The 26,629-nt window shown below is 44.8% G+C and overlaps 1 protein-coding gene across 2 annotated transcripts; it reads right to left on the bottom strand.

Annotated features, from left to right (window-relative positions):
• Positions 1-1,443: 1,443 nt before the first annotated feature.
• On the bottom strand, positions 1,444-26,624 carry CAP1 (cyclase associated actin cytoskeleton regulatory protein 1). 2 transcript variants are annotated; one of them, XM_033157732.1, is made up of 13 exons: positions 26,502-26,624; positions 14,974-15,095; positions 14,427-14,527; positions 13,277-13,354; positions 11,332-11,475; positions 10,373-10,458; positions 9,677-9,782; positions 9,386-9,572; positions 6,529-6,719; positions 5,906-6,029; positions 5,337-5,419; positions 4,054-4,197; positions 1,444-2,858 (listed from the first exon to the last, which is right to left on the bottom strand). In XM_033157732.1, the coding sequence occupies exons 2-13, from the start codon at positions 15,083-15,085 to the stop codon at positions 2,775-2,777; spliced, it is 1,440 nt and encodes a 479-aa protein (XP_033013623.1). In that variant the 5' UTR covers positions 15,086-15,095; positions 26,502-26,624; the 3' UTR covers positions 1,444-2,774. The 2 variants fall into 2 exon arrangements, with proteins under 2 accessions (XP_033013623.1, XP_033013624.1); XM_033157733.1 differs by having other exon boundaries at positions 26,453-26,579.
• Positions 26,625-26,629: the final 5 nt, after the last annotated feature.

Genomic DNA, 26,629 nt, shown 5'->3' with positions numbered 1-26,629 from the left:
AGGATGCGATATTGCAGTTGTTAACCTTTTGCAGATCTCAGGGATGGGATATTTAATACCTCTTGTTAGAACAAGAGATAAAATGGGTGGGGTGCTTCAGTAGCTTATGTTTCTCTCACCAGACTGCAAGTCAGAAAGTAGGCAGTAGGTCTGTGGTAAACAAGAGAAACAGGTGACTTATACGTGCAACAATACTGTATTATCAGGGCAGTGTGAATGGCAGGATGTTAAGAAATGGTGATTCAAGCTCTTTGGCTTTGTATTGTGTTATAAGCAATAGCACACAAAAAAACCAACACATTCCAATAAAAATGTTTAAATAAGGTGATGCAGTGAGCAGCATCACTGCTTTCTTTTGTAGAGGGAGATTGCATCCTCACTCCTAGCATGAAGCAACATTCCTCTTGAAAGCAATAAGAAGAGGTACCATTATGGCTAATTAGGAATTATGGGAATTGTAATCTAGAAATAGGTGCAAAACACAAGATCTGCGGTTCAGTAGAGATACTCACTTAGAAGAAGAAGAAGTGTCATTTTCCCCAAACTCCCACCTGGGTTCTAAAGGGCAGAGGCTGGATGAAGAAGCAACTGCTGCAACTTCCAAGTTGCAGTCTACATGAGAGTCTGGCAAACTTGCAGCCCTTCACTTGTTGCTGGATTACATCTCCTACACCATCCCTGACCACTAGCTCTGCTTGCTAGGACTGATGGAAGGAAGTTGGGTAGCCAACAGTTTCCCCACCCATTATATACTATGTTGGAGTTACAGGTAGGTAGCCGTGTTGGTCTGCCATAGTCAAAACAAAATAAAAAACAAAAAAAATTCCTCCCAGTAGCACCTTAGAGACCAACTAAGTTTGTTCTTGGTATGAGCTTTTGTGTATCTGAAGAAGTGTGCATGCACACAAACTCATACCAAGAACAAACTTAGTTGGTCTCTAAGGTGCTACTGGGAGGAATACTATGTTGGGTTATACATACTGTCTCCTGCCCCTTATGTGTTGCCCCCCCCTACATTCTTTTAAATTCCAGAATCCCTTCATTTGAAACATCTGAATTATTTCACTACCATCCCTTGTTGAGTGGAGAGATGGCTTTCTGGACTTGGGGGGGCTGATGTAGGGAGGCTGCCGGGCTAGCTCAAGATCTTCCTGCCAACACAACAGATGTCAGTGGCTTCTGTGGTAACAGCTTTTAACAAAGCCAGGAAACATTTCCATGAACGCATTTGCCCACCACTACCGCTAGCCACAATGAAATTCTGGGTGAAGCCACAGCGGGCTCTGAGAGACTAGTGTGAAAACACTCCCAAGGACTCCTCAGACAAGCTTAAGATGGAAATGTTGCTGAAAGAGAGCAGCATTGAGTCTGAAGCTGTAAACTGAGATTTGCAGCTTTTCTGGACGAAGCTGGTTGCAGAGGTGCTTAGGAAGGACCACCATGTTAAGGAGCAACTTGGCATTAACTTTATTCTATCTTCAGTATAATTTTAAGTACATAAGAAAGGTTTTATTTCCACAAGCCTCGGGAGAAATACAAGTCACAGGACAGTTTCAAAATAAAAAGAAATTGCATATCTTCTGTTAAGCTTCATTTTAGTGGGGGGGGGGAATCATTAATGTGGCAAAGAGGGAAATAAGATATGCATATGCTATCCAAAAACACTTATGATTCTGGTGTGCAGGCAACTCCCTTTGGTGGGTCAGTACAGTACCATGCCTTTGGTCTCGGTGCAAGCACTGCAGTGCCATGCTAACACACACTGGCCTTCCGGTGGAGAAGAAGCTGAGCGACAGAGAGAGCCTGAGAAAGTCTTCCAGACTCTACAGGGTAAATAAGCTCAGATGGAGGTTTGGAATGAACTTGTGCTTTCACATAATTAAATACTGGACCTGGAATGAAGAAGACTCATCCCTCCCTAGAAAAGAGATGGGCTCCAAGGAAAAAACCTGTCCTGGAAAGCCTGGACAACGCTCAGTTGCTCAGAAGAGGGACCCTTTGGGCACAATTTTCCCTTTAAAGGAGGGCTTGAATGGAAGTGGGTGAGCAGCAGTTTTCTAGGCGCTGGACAGACTCCTGGAAGGGGCGGGTGGGGAGGCTGTCCCATGGTAGTCTTGTGGCACCTGTAACCGAGAGGTCTCCCCCAACATCATGGCACAACACAGAATTTTACACTGAGCACGTAAGGGGGGAAATTGGGGAGGGGGAGGAATGCTATACATGCACCACTCCTTCAGCTTTTGGTCCAGAAAAGCCATTCCTGGAATCTTTGAACAGCCCCAATTAGATTAAACAGAATGAAATCAACTCCCTTGTACTTCCCCCAACCCACACCTTCCAGATACACTGTCACACAAACATATCACTGGGGACTCTATATCCTGATAACTCACTTTACTCCAAGAGGAACCGTCTTCCTTTGCTTAAAATGAAAGGGGAAGAGAAAAACCTCTAGAACCAAGTCCTTGAGATACTGGCTCCAGGGAGCACAAAAAGAAAGGCCAGACAGAAGTTGACTGGTGATGCGGGTTTGCCTGACCGAGGGGAAACGCCACACTTTCCTGCTGATCAATTGATAGAAGCAAATGATTCTGCCACCCTACCCCAAATCCTAGCCTGAGGTATTTTCAGTGAAGGCAGGTAGGCAAGTCTCTCGGGGAGAAGACAGAAGCAGATTGAGAGTGGAAAAGGTACAGGAAAATCTATAAATCATCCCAAAAAAAGCAGATTTGTCCCACAGCAGTAGTGGGGTGAATGTCGAGCGCCAGGTCAACTTATCCAGCTATTTCTGTCACAGTGGTGACTAACTTCTGCCCGTTCCACTGTGTCTTGAATTGTTCTGGGATCGGGAACTCATTCTAGGGGGAAACAAAATATTGAAGTCAGTAACATTTACATGGAAGTGACTTGCAGAGATGTACAGCTTTCAAAGCCCCTCTGTGCTCTCTGTCCTTTAGTACTAACACAAAAGCTTACTGCCACCACAGGGAGAGCCTTGCTGGATCTGACCAAAGGCCCATTTAGCTCAGCATCCTGCTTTTCAAGAGCAGCCAGCAAGATGCTTCTTGGAAGCCCACAAGCAAGGGTACTAATCTGCCTGGCTGCTCCCCTCCCCTCTCCCTCAATAACTGGCATTCAGGGACAACACTGTCTTGAATGCAGACCTTCCACTTACATATCTTGTCTAAATGAGCTGCATGCCAGGGGTGGAGACATGAGAAAACTGCAGAGAGGCCTAATTCAGCAACAAAGCTATTAACATCCCATTCAACATAGCAACTTAAAAAACAGAGCAAGTGCCAAATTAAGCCAGGTCTGGCAATCTCCGGCCTAAGGGGTTAATTAGATCTGGTACAGGTGCAATTTTGGCCTGCAAAGCCATGTCTCCCTACCACACACCTAACTTCAAATGTGATGTCAAGTAGATGCAGCTGCCAAAGCACAACTGAGGCCCTTAAAGTACACTCTAGGATGATCAGTGGCAAAGGAGGCTTGCTGTCATGCCCATCAGCTGATAGGTGGCGAGAGCAAGCCTGGTGGGATCTGCAATGCGGCCAGCCACCCACCCAAGAGGAGCATGAAGTTGGCACCAATCAGTAGCTTCAAGCCATGCCATGCTACAGAGAAGAAACTATTCACCTGACATAGTAATACCAGGTTATGACAGGTGGGCAGGACCCGTTCCACCTGTCAAAGTAGCCTGCTATGGGTGAGGGAATGCAGGATTCAGCCTGTCAGATGGATCCAGTTCTCCACCCTAATATTAAGCTCCTTAGAGCTTTGCTTCTTGATTCATGCTCCTTAATCCTAAAAGTGTGGTGCAGATGTACATTGATCCCAAGCACTGAAAGCCTACCTGCCTTATTAAGCCTGGGCTTCTGAAAGCCAGCTAAAATAATTTTGGCAACACAGCTCTTTAGCCTGGTGACTTTTGACCACGAGCTATCCCAAGACAGCTTCTTCCCAATGTCAGCAACAACCACCACCACCCACAGCGAAGTGGCTTTCTTCCAGCATCTGATTTCTACGCCAAGTAACAAGAAAGAAACTTACAAAATCACCACTGTCTGTAGGAACGAGGACGTTCATCTCTGAGGACTTGGCACTGACAATCTCACATTCTAATGAGTTCTTGCTCAGGTAGACGTGACAACCGTCTGTCTTGTTGATGGAAATGGTTGGCACTTTACCCAACACCTAGCAAGCAAGAAAGGAAAGGATGTCAGAGCGCCCTACCACCCTACAAGTCTGAAAGAAACACAGTTCACCTCTCCTTGTTCTGAAAACATTATCAATACTCTTTATAATATCATATATAAATAATACATCAATGAATATAGTGGATTCATCAATAACACATTCAATTATCAATAAATCATAAAACAGCGTGGTGCATCTTATGAGCGAGGGGAACAAAATTCAGTATGTTCTCTTTTCAAGCTCTGAGTGGCTTGTACTTCAAGTGCTACTTGCTCTCAACGTGAACCTGGCCTGGATGCAACATCATCTTTGGAGGGGCCCTTCTTTGTCTCACTCCCAAGATGGCAGGACCCTGTAACCCAAGACGGGGGTTTCCGCAGGATGCAATTGCCCTTCCTTGGAACACCCTCCCTGGAGAGGCCTGCCCAGTGTTAACTTTGTTATCTTTTCAGCACCAGATGAATACCTTTTTATTCGTCCAGACCTTTTAAAGCTGTGTTTAATCCTACAGGTTGCCATTTTAAAATATTTATCCTAGCTGTTAATATTCTGTCCTTTGCCATTTTAAATGCAGATGATAACTGTTGTACATTTTCATGGGGCTTACGTTCCAAGGCACTGCACAGTTAAGTGAAATCGCAATTGAAAAAGCTGGCAAACACGCCGTTCGCCTCTTTCTTTCTTTCTTTCTTTCTTTCTTTCTTTCTTTTTATTACATATTTTCTTAATTTACAAAGGTAGTGTAATGTCTTTCTCGTATTTTTTCCATGTAACATTTTTACAAATCAATTTCGTTTGTTGAGACATTAGGAGGAAAAGGGGGAAAGAGGTGAGCGGGATGGGGAGGTGGGTGGGGTGGGGTGACGATGTTTCTATTTTACTGAATATATGTAGGGTTTGGTGTCAGCATTGTTTGTGCAGGTTCTCTGTTTGTTCCGCCCATTTCTGTGACATGTGTGTGTGTGGCATGGGTTGAGGAGCAAGATGGGTTTCTAATTCTGTTACAGAATCTGAACACCCTGAATCCCCCCTCAAAGACTACTTCTTGCTCATCTGTTTAAGGGTTCCTGCTCTTCAAAAGAGGCAAGGCAGAGTGAGGACCGTTATGAGGTTAAGGGGCGAGGGAGTGCAATCACCTGAACTTGGATATCCCGACTGTTGATGATCTCAACAATGCCCACCACATCATCAAACACCAGACCTAGCTTCTTGCAGTTATCTACAAAATAGAGGAAAAGAGAACAGAAAGGAACATTAAAGATCTTTTCCAGTGTGGCTGAAGAATACCTCAGCAAGTCCTGATTTAGCCACCCATCCATTGGGTGGTCCAAGGTAAGTCACAAAAACAGCACTCCTCATTTGCAATGCAAGGGTAATTTTTTGGAAAGTGAGAAACTAGGACAAAAAAACAAACCCCATGGGGTTTGGCTGCACACACCAGTTCCCCACCTATTATCAGGAAGACATTTGTAGTGAACCCTGTTGGACTGAGCAGGATTTAACTCCCCGCTTTTCAGCTGATGTACTTGGGAGGCGTGGGGTGTTGAAATCCTGCAGGGAACTGGTGCCTGAAGCCAACAGTGAAGTGAATCAGAGAATTGCACCCACCTCCCTTGGAGTGGCATGAGCTGATTGGTGGGCATGAGTTGTTGGTTGTTTCTTTTTTTAAAGCCTCCTGCCCCTGCCCCGGCCATTAAGAACCTACCCAGTGTGATGGAGTTGATCTTGCCCTTGATATGGAGTGTACTGTTCATGCACTTGTAGACGTAGGCCACCTGCTTCAGCTCCGTGTCGCTGATCACCAAGTTGGAGGCATTTTCTTGGTTCTCCTAAAGAGGAAGGGGAAAAACAAATGCCGCTTATTCCAGCCCCTTCCCTCCTCGGATACGCATATGACCTGCAGATGTGCCTGATGGACAGCAATGAGCCAGCGTCTCCTTACAAGACTCTCTTATTCAGGTCAGGTAAGGGGAACCTCTTGCCCCCCAGACTCCAATTCTCATCACTGGCCATGCTAACTAGGGCTGCTGCGAGCTGGAGTCCAACACCCAGAGGACAAAGTTTCCCTCCGTCCTTCTTTTAATTTATTTACACAAAGACTAAAGGCGCTGCTTGAATTAATTGGACAACAGACTTTAATAAGTGCTCTTAAGAACTGCAGGTGACGTGCCTCTTCTAAGATGCTGCATGCTTCAAAATGAATGCATAATCTAAATGCAAAATACAATTCATTGTTTCCACCACCTCGTATGAAATCTCAAGTTATCCATGGCAGTGGGGAGTCTTTTGTGTGGGACCCTTGCGACACCCCAGCCCCTCGGAACTCACCACTCTCCATTTCTTGCCTTCCAGCTCCAGCACAGGAGGTTCCTTCTTCGCAGGCAGTTTTTGGGAGGCGCTGACAGGACAGGCTGGCTTTGGAGCCATGAAAGGCTTCGGTCCTGTCCGCATAGGACCGCCTGGGTTCTTCAGTGCTGGGTTCTTGTGGGTCTTCATCTCGTCCGACACGTGCTTAAGGCCTAGGAGGGAAACCGCCATTAACGTCCACCTTGAAGATGCCACCAGCTTTAAGAGCCGCCCCTCGGCCGTGGCCAGCAGCTACTCTTCCCAACCCAGGCGCTTCCATTCTTGTGGCAGCTTTGGAGTGTGGGAGCATCGCAGTGCAGCTCCTTCCCACACCACTTATCAGCAGCCCCAGGCACAACCCTTTCCCACGCTTGAGTCACCCTTTCTGAAGCTTCAGTACATCTGACATGACCCCCAAGTAGAGCTTCTCTGCCGCTTCTCTACCACAAGGGCAATGTCAGAGCCAGGCCCAAAGAGCCGCTTCTTATGAACCAAGAACTTCCCCCTTGAAACCACCACAGCCTGCATCAGACCACCAGCCATTTGTGCCTTGCAGACAAATTTAGTTCCCATTTCTAGCTTGGCACTAATTGGTGGGCTATGCTGCTTTTACTCAAAAAGCTCAAAATGAATTTCAACGTGAAAGTATAGAAACCAGGGTTTATAACACCAATGTATTGTATTGTATTGTAAATTGTATTTTAATCTGTATTTTAATGAATTGTTTTATGTTTTTGTTGTGATTTTATTGGTGTTAGCCGCCCTAGCCCCGTTTGGCGGGGAAGGGCGGAGTATAAATAAAAATTCATTAATAAATAATAATAATAATAATAATAATAATAATTAAAACAAAACAAATTCAAAGTAAAATTGCTATAAGCCTCAGGAAAATGTCCACTACTACAATCATATCCTAATGTGTCATATGCTGCTTTCCCCCCAAAAAACAACCTGGTACTGTGTAGCTAGGGATGTCATTTTCAATAAAGAGGTCCATAACCAAGGGTCATAACCAAGATGGTCTAGCTCTGCCCATTCTTCTCTCTCTGGCTAGGTGAAGGGCTTTCAGCAGTTGTCTGGATCTGTAAGAATGGAAAGCTTCTTGGACTCCATCCCTTGCCCCGCTATAGCATCAAGTCCTCAATTCTTAGAGACTTTTGTTTCTAAATAGCAAGCACAGACACTGCAGCCTGTGTGGAGTAGTAGCGAGTGGAGGGCTGGACTCTGGCCAGGCAGTCCTGGGTTCAAATGCCATCTTGGCCAAGGTGTTTGCCTCTTGTCTAATTGACACTCAGCCTAACCTACCCCACAGGGCTCTTTCAAAGATAAAAAAGGATGATAAATACACACACACACTGGATTTAGAGGAAAGAGTGGGTACAAGTTTTAACCACGTTAAAAACCATCCCACCATAGGAAGGAAATCACTTGCTCCCATCAGCTGCTGATCTAGACAGCCAGTAAAAGGGCTATGGAAGAGTGAAACAACTCATCACATTTTTAAGGTTTAAAGCTGGTTACAATACATGCAGATCATGCCTGAAATTTTATCCTTAACAAAACAGTCTTTCCTCAACTTACATGAAAACAGAATCTCAGTGCTCCTAGTGGTATGTGATGCGAGATGTCCCTTTGTCCCCTTCCCTTATTTTTGCTTCTGTCACTGGCAGAAAATAGCTTTAAAAGCAGGTTCAAGTTATTGAAGGTTCAGCAGGCATCCCATTTGCATCCAGAAGCCAAAAGCAGTGGATTCCAGAGCCACAGGGAGATCTCTGCATTGGCTTACTGCATTGCAGTATGTGCAATTTACACACAGCACTGTCCTCCACGCATGCCCCCCCCCAGGCTACCTGCAATCTAATTGGTTTCACTTGATGAAAAGAAAAAAGGAGGAATTAATTGGCTGAAGGAAGAATATACTGGAGATCAGAGATTAGTTTCAACTATTTGTACAGGTTACCATGCATGGCCTGGAGATTCCAAAAATTAAACTCCATCAATTCCCCAGAAAGGCAGTACAAAAGCTTTCCTCACTATATTTGGGTTTCTTGAACCTTAGGATACATAAAATTAAATCTTTTGCATATCATCAATCCTCACCTAGCCCAGCATTGGATTCCTCTAATAATAATAGTAATATTTTTATTTATTTATACCCTGCCCATCTGGCTGGGTTTCCCTCGCCACTGGGTTTCCCTCTTGGCCACTGCAATTCCCAGAGTGCAGATTTCTCCCATCTTCACTAACCACAAAGGTATTTTATGGACCCACTTCCACTACCTCTACTCCTCATCCAAAACATTCAGGTTGCTTTCTCCAAGGAAAGGACATTCTCAAAATTCATGTTTTGCACACTGAAGTTGAGTGGGCTGTTTAGCAAGCAAAACTGGTTTAGGGAATTATGACCCAAGAGTTTTTTTTTATGGGGGGGGTGGATTCTTCAAAGGGGCGTCGTGAATCGGAATGCAGGAAACTGGAATCTAGACACAACAGAACATTCTGTATGCTCAATGCATCAAAACACACTAGCAGAATTAGCCATGCATTTCTGCTGTGTCAGTGAAAAGCTATGCAAATTCACTTTTAAGAACAGCTTGTGAAAATCAAGATGACCAAGTAATCTTCTAGGGCCATCTGCAACAAGACCATGGGTACAAATGCATTTGTATGGTTCAAAAGATGGGACTACGCTGGACCTCGTCCCCAGATACTGGAGTGAAAGGACCCCTGTAGATCACAAAGGCTTTGTGCAGAAGGGTTGCAATTTCTATCCCAGGTGAGTTTGCTCAGAGCACAGCCATTTGCTCAGCTTGCCATTCCATTAACTAATTTCACCTACCAGAAGTGATGGCCTCTCCCCGGTTGATCTCTGCAAAAAGTGCGGAACGGGATGCAGGGTCATCTGAGCCAGAATTTGTGGAGGCAGGAGCTGGAGGGGGTGGAGGGCCAGGTGGAGGGGGTGGGGGGCCACCAGGAGAAGGAGCTCCTGCTCGGGATCCATTTTCTGAATCAGTCAGAACAGGTCCCTGGAAAAGGGGATGGGATAGGAACAGAAAACAGAGAAATGTCAAGAATAATAAATGCAAGAGTTCTGTGGTGCCTTGAAGATTAGCGTTCAGCCTGTACTCACCGTTTTGCTCCAGGTCAGCCCAGTGGTGTGATACTCCTTAATGTACGCCTGCAGCTCTGTCCAGATACTCAGATAAGCTTTCACCCAGTCCACATGCTTCTTATCTCTAGGAGAAAGAGGAGCCAGGCAAACTAATTGGTCTAGGTAAGGGGGGATATTTGAAACTCCACTTGCAACAGGAGCTGTAGATTTCCTACTCTCCTGCTTTGCAGATGGAACTTTTCATAAACTGAATATTCAGAGCTTTCTTGGAATGAAACCCTGCACTACCACCCCTCCACCTCAGGTTCCCTCATTTTCTAAATGGTCACAGCACCACCTCTCTCCCTGCTCTTCTGTATGGTTTCATTAACAGCATTCCAAAACTTTGCATCTCAGTGGGTCCCATTCACGGTAACTCCACATCCTTGCATTCTCATTTTCCGTGAACTGTCTCCATTTATTAGCATTCCCTTTTAAAAGTGGAGCCCGCCTTGAGTGGCCGAGTTTAAGAACTCACGGCCTGGTGAACATGCCACTCCCATTCCAAAAATTGTTAGCCACCTCCTGCTGTTAGGAATCTGAGGGTGATGAGTATTTTTTTTTTAACTAAGTGAGACAAACATTGGAAGGTGATCCAATGCCGCCTCCCCTCAAAATCCTCTGCTGCTGGCGGCACCCCATGGCTCCCCCACCCAAGAGGCAAGCAACACTTACACATCTTTGTATTCCTTAAGGATCCGGTTGCTATAAAACATGGCGGCATCAGTCATTTCCTTCACGTAAGGGCCTGGTTTGGGAGCCTATGAAAAGACAGTGCGTCATCAGAATGTAAAAGTTCTTGCGTTTGACCCAGCAGCTTTCCAAACCCACCAGAGTTATTTGGAAGCTGACCTCCTGAGTGAAATTGTTTAAGGACCAGAAGTCAAGTTTGCCAGGAGGTAGTGGATAGAGACGCCATCCCCAAACCCACAACAGTTTAGGACCTCCCAGATAACAGAGGCAAGGCCGGAAGTGCAGTTTGAAATCTTAAAACTGCATCTGGATGAGAGAAAATTAGGTGACAAGGATTAAGTAAACTCTTAGGAAATACAAAAGAAACTGAAAGCTTATGGGCACAAAACCACCAACTTATTGTTAGTTCCATACCATTTTAATGGTAATGACTTTCCCCTAAGGCAAGGGTGGGGAACCTGCACTCCATCACCTCGAGGGCCACAACTGCCCTTGTCCACAATCTCTGGCTATACTGGCTGGGAATCCAACAGTATCTAGTGCGCCTCAAGAACCCCTGCAAGTGTAGTCTGCAGGGGCTGTTGAAGCTTCTGTTAAGATATCCCGGCCAAATCATACAAAACTACAACTCCCAGGTTTCCCTGGGGGAAGTGAATGACTCTACGACCAGATTGACACTGCCAACTAAAACTCCCCATGTGAGAATGGTACCATCAGCACCAACACATATGCGGACGCGGGGGGGGGGTAATCATGCTATCTGTGCATTATTTTCCTCCTAGCATGTGTCTATGTACAGAAATTGAGAAGGGCTACATTTTAAAAACAAAGCTACAAACATAAGAACAGTTTAAGGAGCTTCAGGGAGGCCTGCTGGCCCTTTGAGTACCAGAACCACAGAACAAGTTTTGACAGAAAAGCACCAGTTCCTGAGCCCTTACCATGGCGACCCAGCCTAATGCAGGGATGCTCTCACTAACGGTTGAGAGGTGATTGAAGAGTTTGCTGCCACGGTTCTTCTCCCGGAAGTTCTGGACCACCTGGATCTTCTCGGATATTGGCTTCAGCACAGATGAGAAGTTGTTCTGCAACAACAAAATTACAGAAGATAAGCCGAGCAAGGTGTGGACTGCTTAAGCCTGCTGGTCTCCCTTGCCTTTGCTTTCCCTCCTCCCTCTGCCGTCATTTAGATTGCCTGCACCTGTCAGTGGACAGATTTGCACATAAAGCTAAGTCAGGGTTTGTTCAATGATCCAAACCCTGCACAGCAACTTAACTATGGTTTGTTTACTGTCAAACCATAAGCAGAAGCATGGTTTATTGTTGGCCTACGAACCTTGGTTAGCTTTTTAGCTATGGCTTGACATACTGTGTGAAACTGGCACCCTTCCTTAACCATGGTTCCACCCAAAATGCTCACAAAGCTACAAAGGCACAAGGCAAGAGCAGCTGGAAAACAAATCCAGCTGGGAAGAAACAAGTCATAGTTAAATCGTGACATAAGTTATACTGTTGTGCTAACCAGACCAGTGACAGTATTATCCATGTATTAAAGATGCTGAGAGAAAAATGATCCTAATCTTCCTCAAAGGTGCTCAAGATGGTTTATAGAGTTCCTATCCCCCATTTTAACCTCACAGTAACTCTGCAAGGCTGGTTCACACCAAACAGAATGAATGGCCTAAAGTCACCCAGCATATTTCACAAATGGTTTTCTTAGGGAGGGGGGGGCGGCATGTACAGCACCTTGAGCTCCTTGGAGGAAAAGCAAAATATAAATGAAATAAATACATTTAGCTACCACCTTTGTCAAAGCAATCAAAGCATTTTTTGTAATTCAAAGTGGCAAGACACAAGAGGAAAATTGAGCAAGGAGGGAAGAGGAAAATAAGCAAGTGCCAGGTAGCAATTGTTTCACTATGATATGTAAGTTACTTGGCTGATCCATAGTAGGCAGTTCTGGGGAAGGAGGAACAAAGTAGCAGATAGGCCAGGTTCTGTATATCATGTAGTCAAGCAAGAAAGGAGAGTACCACTTTCCTACCAAACCCTAAATCCTTCTCCTGGACAGGAAGGTGTTATGGGATAATCCTACCAACGTACACCCCTCGGACCACCATTTGCTAAATCCTGTTTAGGATTCACTCAAAATGTATAGATTTTGGCTTCCCGGAAAATGAGCCCTTGTCTTGGAATGGGCACTTGCAAATACCCCAGCACCCATGCAGCCATGCCATGCTGCCTGCAAAGGGTCTCACTGTGTCCTGCCATCTGGAGGTACTGTAACTTTCTTCCTATGCCTGGGTGTCTGATTTGTGGTCCTCCATATCTTGTTAGATTCGAACTCCCATCAGCCCAAGCAAACAAGGCCAGTAGTCAAGGACAATGGGAGTTCTAGTCCAGCAATATCAGGAAGGACACAGGCCAGCCATCCTTGCCCTATGTAAATTAAGGGGATGGGGTAGAAAGTTTTATTGCCAAAAATGTCTAGTGGGAGAGGGTAGCCCACTCCCTGACAGTAAAATAGTTTTTGGCAGTAGCAGACTCTTTCCACCTCACCAGCCACTCTCTGTGTGTAGCTTTTTCCTCCCATGCAAGTCAATGGAGCAATTTTCATAAGGGGAAGGAGCTGTGTGTGAGAGAGAAAAAATAGAAAATACAGAGCATGCACCACAAAGTGGGGGTGCTTCGAAAATGTGGTGACTGACCACACCCCCACAGCTGACCATGCCCACAACCCTTTGCAACAATCCCAGGCTGAAAGAAGCTGGGAATCCCCATTCAGAAGATCACTTTTTATATCCTTTGGAAAAAAGGAAAGTAGTTTCCAGCTGCACCTGCTCTTAAGCTTCACTGCTGAAATACAAGGGGTTTCCCCAGACTTACCGGTGTGGGTTGCTGGCACTGAGATGCTGTCACCAGGAGAGCCCTCTCTGTCATCAACCCTGCATGGACCATGTCAGCCTTGGAGGAGGAGAGGATACCAAGAGGCAAAAGGGGGGAAAGGTGTGCATGAATTAGTTGCATATATATTGCTCATGGGGTGGTAATACTCTGACAAAAAGAGCACCAGCTGTATCTAAGGAGGACTGTGTTGCACACGTGATGGTCCATTTCATATTAAGAGCCAAAAGCTCTGAAATATCAACTGCAGCTGTTTCAGAGAAAGACTAACTTTCTTCTGTATGAGTTTGGGAGGCCTGGAATATGGATAAGAGTGTGCATTTTCTAGTTCCCTCCCTATACTGTATACTTGGTACTCCAATCAATTTGATCAGCCCCCATTTATTCAGGCAGTTTTATTACTTTGTTTTAATCTTCTTCCAAGTGTGTAGAGTGGGGCACATGTCTCCCTCTACCCCAACCCAGTTCATCCTTAGCACATCAGAGAGAAGGTGACCCCCCCAAGTCAACCTATGTGTTTCATGGCTAGGGGGGATATTTCAACCCAAGTCTTTGTGATCCTAGTTCAACACTGTGGCCAGTGCAATTTTTCTAGAAAGAGAGGTGCTGGAACTCACCATGAACACCTCTCTTGTTCTCTTATAATGGCAATGGTGCCCACCTGAGAGGAGCCAGAACTGAGTTCTGGTGAGTTGCAGCTGAAAAAAAAGCCCTGACTGTAGCCGCCTGTTGGATGCCCTGCCCTTTTAACAGCTGCTGGTATTGGCTGTTTATGGCGAAGTAAGAGTGATTTGGGGCATTGCTGGTTTTTTTAAATAGACTGACAATTTGTAGACTTTTGTTACAGCCATTGTAGCCTGTGGTGTGAACGTATCTCTCCTTGTGCACTACAGTCTCTGACAAAAAATATCTGCATGGTTCTGAGACGCTGCTGAAAATAACTCCCTGCAAATGTGTACACATAGACGATGGGGGGATGGATGGGCAAACCACAGACAACACATTTACTACACCACTTCCAACTCTTGGGGTGGGGGGGGGAGGGGACATTAGCCAGCTACTTTCCAAAACCTAAATTTTGAGTGCAGCAAGCAAATGTTCTCTCCAAATAGGAAGGGAGCCTGAGCCTTACGTGTTTTTGGACATCACCGCCAATTTCTCTGCTGATCTTCATGTATTCAGCTACTGGACCCGCCAAGAGTGTGTCAAAAGCCTGTACATACTCAGCTATGTCTGTAGAGGAATGCAAGCAAGTCAATCATGAGAACCGAGACACAGCAGATGGATTAGGTTTGAAACAATTGCAAGTCATGTTTTGCAGTAAGCATCTGTCCTCCCCTCCAGCCCCTCCTTTCCCGGCCGCAATGCACAAAACTTTGGCAGAGCACTCTAGGTTTATTAAAATCCTTGCCTGTTAGCACCCAAGTCTTGGCTCTAATTAGATTTTTCACTTTTAAAAGGAAGCAGCTGGACTCTAAGTAAAATGCCAGTATCACTGCTGACACCAGAGTAATGTGACGCCAACATTTAGCTGCTGAGGGTTAACAATTAGGGCAATTCATTTCCTCTTCCTTGCATATCCCAATCTGGTTTACACAAAGTCAGCTGCATGTACTGACTAAGTGGGAGAGATTAAAGTAATTCATCCTGAATACACTGGTCAAGTCACGGCCTCTCACCTTTGGAAAGGCCATCTCCACAGCCGCCCTGCGTGCCAGGGCCATGGGACATCATCTCCAAGCGGCCCACAGCTCTCTCCAATCGCTCCACAAGACCGTGCAGCTCTGTCATCTCTCAGCACCTGCAAAGTTAGACCATACATTTAGAGGAAAGCTTGACAGAGCCAATATTAATATAGATTTAATCAAAGGGCAATCTTGTACCAATCTCGGACTGAAGTGAAGAAGTGGCAATTGAAGATTGTTTACTTACTCTTGCTTACTGTACCATTTTTTGGGAAGAACTCACTGCTGAAAACAAACAAGGTCCTGGCCAGAAGCTCTGGGTCCACCACCCAACAATTGTAAACAAAGATAACTTCCCATTTTACCTTTTTTGGTGCAAATGAGTACAGTATTCTGTTCCCAAAGATCCTAATCCTGAAAACACAGTGGCCTGTCTCTGACCAAGTCATACCCTGAAATCATGACTAACTTGAGTCCATTCATTTCAATGGGTCAACTCAAAGCATGACTCAGTACCAAAGAATCATAGAATTTTAAAGTTGGAAAGGACCAAGAGGGTTGTCTAGCCCAACCCCTTGCAAGGCAAGAATCGTTTTGCCCATCATGGTGCTCAAACCCACTGAGATGAAGAGTCTCATGCTCTACTGACTGAGCTATCCCACAGGCTCTGAGTTGTATTCGAATTGTATCTGCACTGACACTACAGGGGTGAGGTATGCACATATTTTAATGAGCCCCAGCCACTGCATGTGTGTCGCAACACCTACATTATCAGGAGCTGTGCAACAGGCAGACACACAACTCTCTGACCTCCAACAGCCACTGGCTATCTTGGTTGAAAGATCTCAGCCAAGCTGTGCTTTTGTACCCTCTAGTATGGAAAAAGGGCTCAAGATGATCCTAGGCCATGGGCCGGGGCTGGTGATTGCAATACAGACTCAAGGCTACAGTGAACACAAGACTACCCTAAGTTTCATCTAGAGCAGGATATGGTCTAGATTCAGGATACTATGTGAAGGCACATGAGTTTAGCCACCCAAGCTAATAGCCAAAGGCAGACCTGTCCTCAAAGAATTTCCCCAATCCATTTCTAAGGGGCATCTAAATGTCCACCACATTATGAAACAGTTCCCATAAGTTTATTATGCATCATGTGAAATAGCTTTTTGTCTTCCCTATTAGATTCTCTCTTTTCCTTGGCTTCCAGGTAATAAGGCACTAGTCTTTTCCCCACCACCACCACCTTTCATCAAAACTGGTACCCTCCAGATGTGTTGGACTACAATTCCCATGCTGACTAGGCCTGAAAGTTGCGGTCTGAAACGTCTGGAGAACACCTGGTTGGCAAAGGGTGAGTTAGACAGTCACAGAGTGCTTTCAAACCACATAAGAGGTAAGCAACTCAAGCTTCCTCGCTCTTCTCATCTAAATGTACAGTATAGGACATGTTTAGAGCCAAGAGGAGGGAGGGCAGGCCTAAATGAGTATCATAGAGAAACCTAACATTTCTGGCAAATCCTAAGGGCTTGTCAAAGGTTGCAAATGTGGCTCCTCTCTTCTCCAATCAATAGAGGGACAGAGTCATAAAGCTTACCTGAGGCAGACACTATTTTAAAGCAATCGCAAAACCATCAAAGCCACCCAGTCCCAACCATGGCGAACAAATTAGCATAAGAGGCCTACTACATGGGCCAAGACAAGCCAGCTGCCCAAGATAATGAACAATGGCATCCCTGTTCATGCTTTTGCACAGGACCTTGTTTTCCAAGAAATGCCGAAGGAGGATGGATTTTGGCACGCGAGTTTTGCTAGCTGCCTCCTGTTACAGGAGCACAAAGTCTGTCTGTAGCCTTCTAAATGGGAGACCATTTCAAGCTTGCCTTCCTCCCTCCCTAGTATGATGGGAAAGCCTGGAGGAACTGGCAGCTACTTTTTTTTTAATCGCTTAGGTCATTTGCACAATGAATCACAGCCATCATTTGGAGCATGAATCACCACCCCAGGCCAAGAGCAGAATTCCCTTATATGCCTTAAGAGCTCAGAACGAAGCCAGGCAACGTTTCACTTTGCAATCACTGGCTGTGGCGCAGGGCATAAAGGAGGGGGAAACACTTGCTCAGCTATACTCCAGGCTTCTTTGCACCTTAAATTCCGGGCAGATGCAATTAGCAACTTTGCAGTGTGTCTGTGCAGTACTCATGGGGGTTGTGCAGCTGCCCTTTCAGGGTCCAGTCAAGACACCCAAGCAAAGCCCGGAGAAGCCAGCAGCTTAACAAAAGAGTGTCTGCAGTTAGGGATGACCCATATTTCACAGCAGCTGTCAGTAGAGCAGTTTGTGCTTTGCTGCAGTCCATAACTGCCATGGGAACATGCTCTATGATGGGAGCAACAGAGGCAGAGCCAACAGAGCACAGCAAGCAAACAGTACATCAATTATGACTAGAAAGCCTGGAAACTTAACCGTGGTTTATATCAATATGGTATTTCTGTTTGCAAGTTCTGCTGAGAGAGAAAAAAAAGTTGTTTTACACACATTTACGACTCAGATACTTTAAAGAATCATCAAAAGACCTACTAAGGACACAACTGAAGTCCGATGCAATGTTATCCTTCTCCCCAAACAGGCTGGCCTCAAAAAAGAGGAAGAGGACAGCTTCCTTCCTGGAACAGACTGCTCTTCTTGACTTCCCCTTTACAGAGGGGCAATAGTGGCTCCTCAAAGGCTCCACCTCACCCCCCCCTTCAACAAGCTGTGGTTTGCACGCAACCCCGACACTTGTTCACACAGCAGAGGGCAAGCTGCCTCTCAGAGTGCAAGAATGAACAGAGACATACCAATACCTCTTTTGACATCAACAAATTCAACAGATCACTGTTGTTGAGGGAGGAGTCAGAAGATTAAAGGTGGAATGTGAAGTAGCGCCAAGGAGGTTGCTCCATTAGCACAAACATTTCTGTTTGCCTGATAGAATGGTCTCCCCTCTCCTCCCCAGGAGCTGTTCTAGGCAGTTTTCCTAATGCCCCTCCTCAAGCAGACCTGGGGGGGGGGAACCCTACTGCAGTAGTGGGAGTCCTTGCACTGACTTCCACTAGTGTACTGGGTTGAATCCAGCCCCAAGTACCCTTCCAGATTTTCCATCCAAACTTACTGGACACTAGGATGGAAAACAAGGATACTAACCACAGTCCATTCTCCCCAGCAGAAGAAACCTCATTAAGTGCTTTGCTAAAGAGGGGCGAAGGTGAAGGAACAATTTTACTCTGATTCGTTCAGAACTTTGGCAGCTGAGCACTCCTGGGAGATGTGCCACAGCTCAGTGGTAGAGCAGCTGCTTTGCTTGCAGAAGGATGTAGGTTCAATTTCCAGCACCTCCAGAAATTGGTCAGAGAGACTCCTGTCTGAAACACTCAGTGTAGACAAGTACTTGGTCATATGCAACCATGGCCTGAGTTAAGTCTGGAACTGTCACCACACACACACCTCAGATGCTGGAAGAAGGGTCAGATGTCTTTTGAAGCTGGGAAACAACTGCAAAGCAGTTCTGATGTGTGTAGGTGCTTACAGCTGCCCATATCTGGAAATGATGCAACCTATATCCATAGTAGCTTCTCTTTTATGTAAAGAACTGTAGGACTTTTCTGACAACTCAACTCTCAACTCAGTAGCTTTTATGTGGGCCTGGTCAGACATTCATACTAGCCTACCTAAGCTTGGATGGCCTCAAAGAGGCAAAGAACCCCAAAAGCAATCCGGAGGTACCATGAGTGGATATTTAAAAGCCCATGCCAGCAGTGATAGGAACTCAGACCCATTCATATTCCTTCTGGAGGCACACAGACACACATTTTACTCCACTTTATGATGACAACCCATCTAACAAAACGTAGGACCATCCACTGCCTCTTCTGCTTTAAGCTAGATTACTTTCAGCGACAGAATTGCAAGCTGTCATGCTAAGCCCATCAAAAAGTCACGGAAAATGGGAGTTACAGCTCAGCAACACCAGGCTCCCCACCACTACTCTATAGCATGATCATCAACATTCAGCAGATGGAAGCACATACCCCGCCTTTCTGATGATGGTGCTATAGAGTAGTGGTGGGGAGCCTGGTGTTGCTGAGCTGTAACTCCCAGCCAATTCTAAAGCAGTTGTAAATGGGTCAACATGAACAGTCATCTTGTCCACAGCCACAGACATTAACAGGTTGATGTTAAGTGCTGGACTTGAACTGGGGAGATGAAGATTTGATGCCCTATTCAGCCCCTAAGTTCACTGCGTAACCTGTGCCAATCATTTGATCCCAGAATCACTTCCTTGTGCAAGTTCTGCAAGGATGAAATGGGGCAACTCCAAATAAACTTACTTGAAACAAAGGGTCAGGCTTGCAAAAAAGCTTGATCTGGTTTGCCTGTGGTAAGTCGGCCACAGAAGTTCCTAAAATGGATTCTTTTAGGCCACAAGCATCTAAATTAGGTTATGTGTGGGCAGGCAGTCTAGTAAGATTTTCATAGGCCAGTACCTTGTCAGTTTCAGTAGGTGAAAGCTTTTTTTGCTCGCCCATAAACTTTAATGCAGTGGTCAATCTGTTTGCAAGACACTGCAGAATACAGAATACAGATGTAAGTCACACGAGGCCACCCTAGCTGTAACAGGCGCACCCATTACACTAAGATTCATGACACAGACCCTTAAAAAATTCCAGTCTAACAGCCACAGGCTAAATCTCCTTCATTCCTAGTTTCTCCATTTCATGAATAATTCTATAAAAGAATGCAGGAAGGGGGTGGAGTGGGATTAGGGTAATAATTGGTTCTGTTTCTTTGTATGCATCATTTTAAAGAGAGTACGAAAATCAAAATGAAACTGAACATCTTTGCTACGGGCCTTTCTCTGCTCTGTCTGAATATGCTGAGACTTTATAGACATTTCAAGAAGAATTTGTTTGTAAGTGATTAATGGTTAATGGAACAGACAGAGGTGCCGTTCTGCTGCATTCCATATGGGTTTGATCGGATTAGAGCCCCATTACCCTCTCTCTGATTGCATTTCAGATATAGGGATTACTTACCCCTTGAAAGCTCAGAAGCAGAGTGGCTTCTAACCCAGAGGAATTTGACAAGCTGTTGCAGGTCTGTCTGCAGTGGAACACAAGGCTTTCTTGAAGTGGACCACTAAGAAAATACCGGTAAGTTCCTGATCATCAAGAAGCTAACGCCTACCTCCAGAATGTCAGACTTCCCTAGTTCTCCCTTGTGGTCTTCCAAGATATTTCGCAACATGCACACCAAACGTATCTGAAGCCGGTTCTCAAACTACAACTCTTGGAAATATTTATATTCTTGGCATTGTTTATAAAGGCATTGGTCCTGGACTCAGCTTAACTGCTAGTGATACAAGCTCCTTTAGAAAGATAATGAATTTATAGAAGCACATATCCAAGCATCTCTACATGAAATTTAGGAAAAGCATGGATACTGCATGTCATCATTAAGGAAACAAACCATGGTTAAAATTGCAAGGGTACAAAATGAAACCATGTCTTCCGAGAGCATCTACAGGAAGTCCAGTGAGACCTACAAACAGAAAGCCATGGAAAATACCAAAGCTGTGGTTTTGTCTGCGCACATGCAACAATGATTAGCCAATGCAAGCTATGGTTTGAAAACACACTTCAAAGCATGTAATATAGTTGTTAACCTCTAAGCTGCCAGAGGACTGCTGTTTTTACTTCAAAGCATGGTTTCATGCCCAAATTTGTGGCTAGCCCTTAATTACTGAAACTTTGGATATTGAGACCCACTGCTAACAGAAAACAAGCCACATTAAACATCATGACTGCATGTGGATCAAGCGGTTCAACATATCATTCATATCTGGTTTTATTCTACAATGTATCTTCACTGTAACAGAGTAATTATTTCAACCCTTACATCTACTGCCAAGTAGCTCTTACACAAGTGTTACTAAAATACTAATATGCCCCTCAAGTACTCCTGTTCTGAGGCTGGGGTATGGTTTAGAGGGCTTTGTTGCCTGGGGCGCGTGCGTTGTTTTATTTAATGTTTGCGAATTCTTTTGTTATGTTGTAATTATGCATTTTTTCATTTTGTATGCCACCTTGAGCATGGTTTGAACTATGGAACGATGGCATATAAATAAAATTATGTATGTATGTATGTATGTAAAAGGTAAAGGACCCCTGGATGGGCTTCGGCCTTTGAATGCTTTTGTTGCAACAAGTGCTGCAGCTCAAACTGGTATAGTAATGTTGCCTTAAAGAACTTTAGCATGTGCAGTGGGAGGTGGGGCAGTGGAGAATAAAGCCAACTGGATTCGGTTTTTCTGTCACAGCATAGTTTTTAAGAAGACACACTTTAAAATCTTCCAAGCTGCATTGTTTAATATCTCAAGTGTGTAATTGATGCATGCAAAAGATGCTCACCAGTATTCCACATCTTAAGATCAGATGAGAATTCATTACCATTCCAAAACACAAATGCAACAACTACACTCCTCTTCTCCCAAGTATAAATTCTTGACATGGGGCCTTAAACACCTTGCCCAACCCTACAGCTTGCCTTGCTTCCGTTATCAACCGTATAAGCAAAAACCACCAGACATGCTTTGTTCCAGAAAGAGAAACTAAACCACATTTTATTGCCAAAGCTGTAATAGGCAGTGAGCAGCAACAGTGGAGAAACAAAAGGAGTGTAACACAAAGCCAATATGCAGAAAGAGGGCACCACCCCTGAATTCCATTAACGCACCTTACTTGAGTACTGTTTTGCCATCTATGCCAAAGCCATATGTTTACTAGAACTGGCAGCAGGATTCAGAGTCATGCTAGCCGATACTTGCAGGAAGCTTGAAATGCCCACTGAACACATTGCACATCAGAATGCATCTAAAATCCCCCAGAGCAAACCCTGTTGACCTGACAATTGCATGAGCAAATTTCACTTATTTACCTTCATGGGTATATATGGTGCTATACAGAGCCACGTTTATTTACAAAGTAAAAAACTTCTCTGACCCAAGTAGTCTGCAGTCGAAAGGTTTGCAATGGGAGAGAAAGAGAGAGAGGTTCCTGTAATGTGGGATGATCTGAGCATGTGTGGTTTTGCAGGCATAGACTTTGTTCCAGTTGCAAATACTTAGCCTTAGTTTCAGTTGGGGATAAGTGTGGTGGCCATTTCTTTCTAAAGACAACATACTATAGTTATTAATGTAGATATGTGTCACTCAGGCAGTTAAGTAAAGGTCAATATTCACACAGTCATTCATTCCTAATCCTTTGTAGCTAAAATCACTATGCATGGACTGAGAGAGTCAAGGGTTCAGGGAAAAAGAAGGGTCTTACAGATTTGAAGAGCAAGGTGGTGGGATGTACCCATTTGTAGGAGAAAGCTACAGTCAAACCTCAGTTGTCAAACATAATCCATTCTGGAAGCCCGTTTGGCTTCCAAAACATTCAACCAGTGAGGTGCGGCTTCTGATTGGATGCAACAGCTTCCTGCACTCAAGCGGAAGCTGTGTCAGATGTTCGAATTCTGAAAAAGTTTGAAAACTGGAACACCTGCTGTACTTCCAAAATGTAGCTGTTCGGGAACCGAGGTTTGACTGTATAAGGAGCAGCAAGAAAATAGCCAAATTCCAAGGAGGCGTTGGCAGGAAACGTTCCTAGCAAATTGAGCTCACAGAATTTTACCAGAGAAGCACTACTCAGAGAGTGACAAATGAGTCACCAATACTGATTTTTTTTAACCACTTGTACTGCATCCCTTCTCCAAAGAAGTCAGCACAGCATACAGAAGTCTCTCTCATTTTATTCCAACAACCCTGCAAAGTAGGCCAGTCTGAGAGATAATAATGAGCACAGGATCATCCAGTGAGCTTCGTGCTTATTTTTACATTTCTATCATGCAAAATCAGTGTATATAAGCTCTCGCTGTGCCTGCAAGATTAAACACAATTTTTTACATACAGTTTACAAGACCAGTCAAGAGAATCTTGCAAGCAAGTTTCGATATGAAACATTTCAGTTACTCTAGAAAGTCTGATGTTTCTTACAGTTTAGGTTGTGCAGATACACCTGCCTGAGAAGGGAGCGCCAATGAGATGGTGCCACTACAGGAAAGGCCCACGGTCTGGCCGCCATCTTTTGTACTTAAGACGAAGAAGAGGATTAAGCAAACCCTCAGTCTCTCTCATTACGCAGCAGGACAACTAAACCCAGGCTTTTCCAGTCCAAAGTTCAATTCAAACTCCTCTAAACAACACCTCTGAAGAGAGAGCCCAAATCCACCAGCAGCAAAACCTTCCATTCCAACACATTACAAGAGCCTTTGACTGAACGAATTATAGGCTGCTACCAAATATTAATCCAGGAAGTTGTCATAAAGCAATCTGGGTCTATTTCCTGCCTTAATGAAGGACATCTGTAAGTAAATCTCTTTGTATTAAAGTAAGTTTGGTTAGATAAGTGCACCTGGGAATCATTATTTCTTCTCATACATCTATGCCACTGGTTTTCACTTGGCTCTGTTATGTCTAGTTAAGAACAAGAAACAAACAGTACTAGCTTCCTCCTCTCTCACTCTCACATTTATGCTAACCCTTGGAAGCATGCATCTCACGCAACTGATGACTCAGTGGAGGAGGATCCTTGGCCAAGAGTTCCTGACTAACTGGGAAACACAGCAGTTGGGAAGCAAAGTGTCTCTAGTGCCAGCGTGCTGCAGAGAAATGGGCAGAAGTCTGCAGCTTCCTTAGATCACAGGGCAAAGGCTTCTATTTTACAATGTCAGAGCTCTTCTGAAGCTTGGATTGAGGACACTAAATATGCATCTGCTGGCTTATAGCCCCTGCCCCAGAGGGAGGGGGAGGCAATTCAATAGCAATTACATTTAGCATAGCTGCCCTGCTGAATTAGACCAAGGGTTGGCTAATCCATCATTTTGTTTCATCACATGCCTCTGGGAAGTTCAAAAGCAGTGTATGGAGATATCTCTCCCTCTTTATCCCCAGTTCCTGATATCCAAGTGCACCATTTCTGAGCCAACCAGTCCCAAATATCTAAGCTACTGGTAGTGGCCACCACCCCATCATGAATTCCGTAAGTTAAATATGTTTGGTTAGAATTAGTACTTTTTTGTGTCTGTCCAGAGCCTACAGCCAGCCAGACACATTTATACCTGCATTTTTTTTTGGATTAGTTATAACATTTTAAAAACAGGTGTTAAAAACAGTTAAAGCACATGATTACGAGAATAGGGCAGGTTCAAAATTATTTTATCTCAGGCATCAAAACCAGGGCAAAGAGGCACACCTTCATCATACCATGGAAGCTACATTGTGAAGGTGCAACCGACAGCTTAAAGTTGCCTTATGCCTAGCCACCATCAATAAGACAAGATACTGACTCGCAATTCAATCCCCAAGCTCCTCCTACCAAGATAAAGCCCTACTCCAATTTGCACTATGCCTCCAAAACCAACCCAAATCTTTCAAGGAATACACTTTTCTATTCCACCACTCATCTGCAAACCACCACCTCCTGTTATTTTCATGCCCAGCTAGCCCTCTCATTCATCACCTCTTCAATTCACAGCATGACAGACAAGATACCAAGAAGAATTATTTATGTCTACTGTAGCCTATCCACAACTGGTTGGCAGTTGGCTATGTAGTATAAATTAATTCCTGCTATAAATCTGCTTCCTTCTTTCAGGATCAGGCACAGCAAACCATTTTATGACTCCTTTTAACCCCCAATACAGTTACAAACCTTCCCACCATACCTAGTATATGAGCTCCTAACCTGAATTCCAGCTATACTCTTTCCATCAGAAGGTGCTTTTCAGATAGTATATAGACTTCTCTCTTTTCAGAACCACACACACTAAAGCATACTTCCTACTACTAATAATTAATATTGCACACTCTTCACTGTAAGGTCCAAGGGTGGGTTACATCTAAAAACATAACACAATACAATAAAACAAATAAAACAAACAACACAAGACACCAGATACAAAGGGTTGTATTCAACATAGTGGTAAGGAGATTGTCTCTTTTCTCCACCCCCAACTCGCTGTTCTAAGGTTCTCCCAACCCTCCTCTGCAGATATGAAGAGGGTGAAAGGGTGGGTTAGAGTTCCATGTTGGGCAAAAAATTCCTGCACTACAAGGGGTTGGACTAAACAACCCTTGTGGTTCCTTCTAACTCTACAATTCTATTATTCTATTAAAAAAAACCAGTAGAAGTCAGGGGAGTCCTGCTGCACTAGAAGAAACCGCTGTGCTACTTTCCACTAGTGCAACAATTTAGTGCAACAATGACAAGCCAGACTATAGATAGGGGAACACTAACAATAAAAATTCAACTGCCAAAGGCAGAAAAGAGATATGCCCTCAATAACCGCCTACAGCTGTAAATAGGTAGTGTATGACACACTTCTATAGGGAGGAAGTTGCAGAGTTTTGGGATCATTACAGAGAAGGGTCTCTGGTAGGCCATCACCCTCCTCACTGCCAAAGGGTTCAGCCCGCCAAAATCAAACAGGATGTGTTGAAAGTGAGCATCCCTACTCAACCTAGCACACACACACACACTTTGCTTGCCAATTTGTCATAATTGACTGTAGCTTGCTAAAGTTCTAAAGACAAATCAGGATGCACAATGCAGACTAGAAAATAACTGCTGTTTCCATAGCTTTCAGAGGTTTTTCAAATTCAAATATCCAGGCCCTTTTTTTTAAAAGTCCTGGCGAAACATTTAAATAACTTTTTTTAAAAAAATCCCCCCCTCAATCTTACAAGAGTGACCAGACCTCCAGCTACACAGAGCCCAATAACAGTCCTGAACAACTTAACAGCTCGCCTTGTCACCTTAGCCACTTGACACAGCAGTTCCTAATGCTGTAATTCCCATGCGCTCCCGAGCGTTAAGCCCTCTCCACCCAACGGAACTTTCTCCGGAGTAGACACACACATGACTGCAATGCAACTTAACAACATGTTCAAAATCCTCCCTTTGTTGTTGTTGTTCAGTCGTTCAGTCGTGTCCGACTCTTCGTGACCCCATGGACCAGAGCACGCCAGGCACGCCTATCTTTCACTGCCTCCCTTACAATAGGCAAATACCAGAGATGACAACGACCTGAATCCCAGGGTCGTTCCTCGCGAGGATAAACCGGGCTGTCAAGCATGTGGCAGAAATGCGTCCCTTCCCCAGAAAATTAGCGCAATAATTAGGATTATTCTTGACTGGATCCATGCAAACACTCTCCGCCCCTCCTCCATGTCCCCGAAGTAGCACCTCAGACACTCGTTGCTTCAGCCTCCCCCCCCCAACCTTTCAGACGTGCATGATATTTACCACTCAACCCCCGTCCCCTCCTTATGCTCCTCCCCAAACACCTCAGTCAAGTACAGGCTACCCTCGGGAGCCTCAGCTGCCGCTGCCTTACCTCGCTCAGCCACGCAGGGTGTATCTCTCTCGCTCTCCCACCCACTCACCTCTGCCCAGCTCGCCTCTTCCCGGCTGCTCCACTTCCGCCTGGAGACGCCCAGTAAACCTACCCGCACCACTTCCGGCCTTACCGGAAATACGCTCGCGAGGGCTTCTCTGCAACAAGGAGGCGCGC

This window comes from Lacerta agilis, chromosome 8 (assembly GCF_009819535.1).
Source record: "Lacerta agilis isolate rLacAgi1 chromosome 8, rLacAgi1.pri, whole genome shotgun sequence".
In the NCBI taxonomy this organism is placed as follows: domain Eukaryota; kingdom Metazoa; phylum Chordata; class Lepidosauria; order Squamata; family Lacertidae; genus Lacerta; species Lacerta agilis.
Note: the sequence above shows the minus strand (reverse complement) of the source record. Positions and strands in the feature narration are given on the sequence as shown.

Excerpts from the sequence above, each read along its gene's own strand:
- CAP1 (XM_033157732.1), bottom strand. The coding sequence starts at position 15,085 with ATGACAGAGCTGCACGGTCTTGTGGAGCGATTGGAGAGAGCTGTGGGC. Across the intron at positions 11,476-13,276 it reads AGTGCCAGCAACCCACACCG|AACAACTTCTCATCTGTGCT; the intron begins GTAAGTCTGGGG and ends TTGTTGTTGCAG. Across the intron at positions 6,720-9,385 it reads GGGAGAGGCCATCACTTCTG|GCCTTAAGCACGTGTCGGAC; the intron begins GTAGGTGAAATT and ends TTTCCCTCCTAG.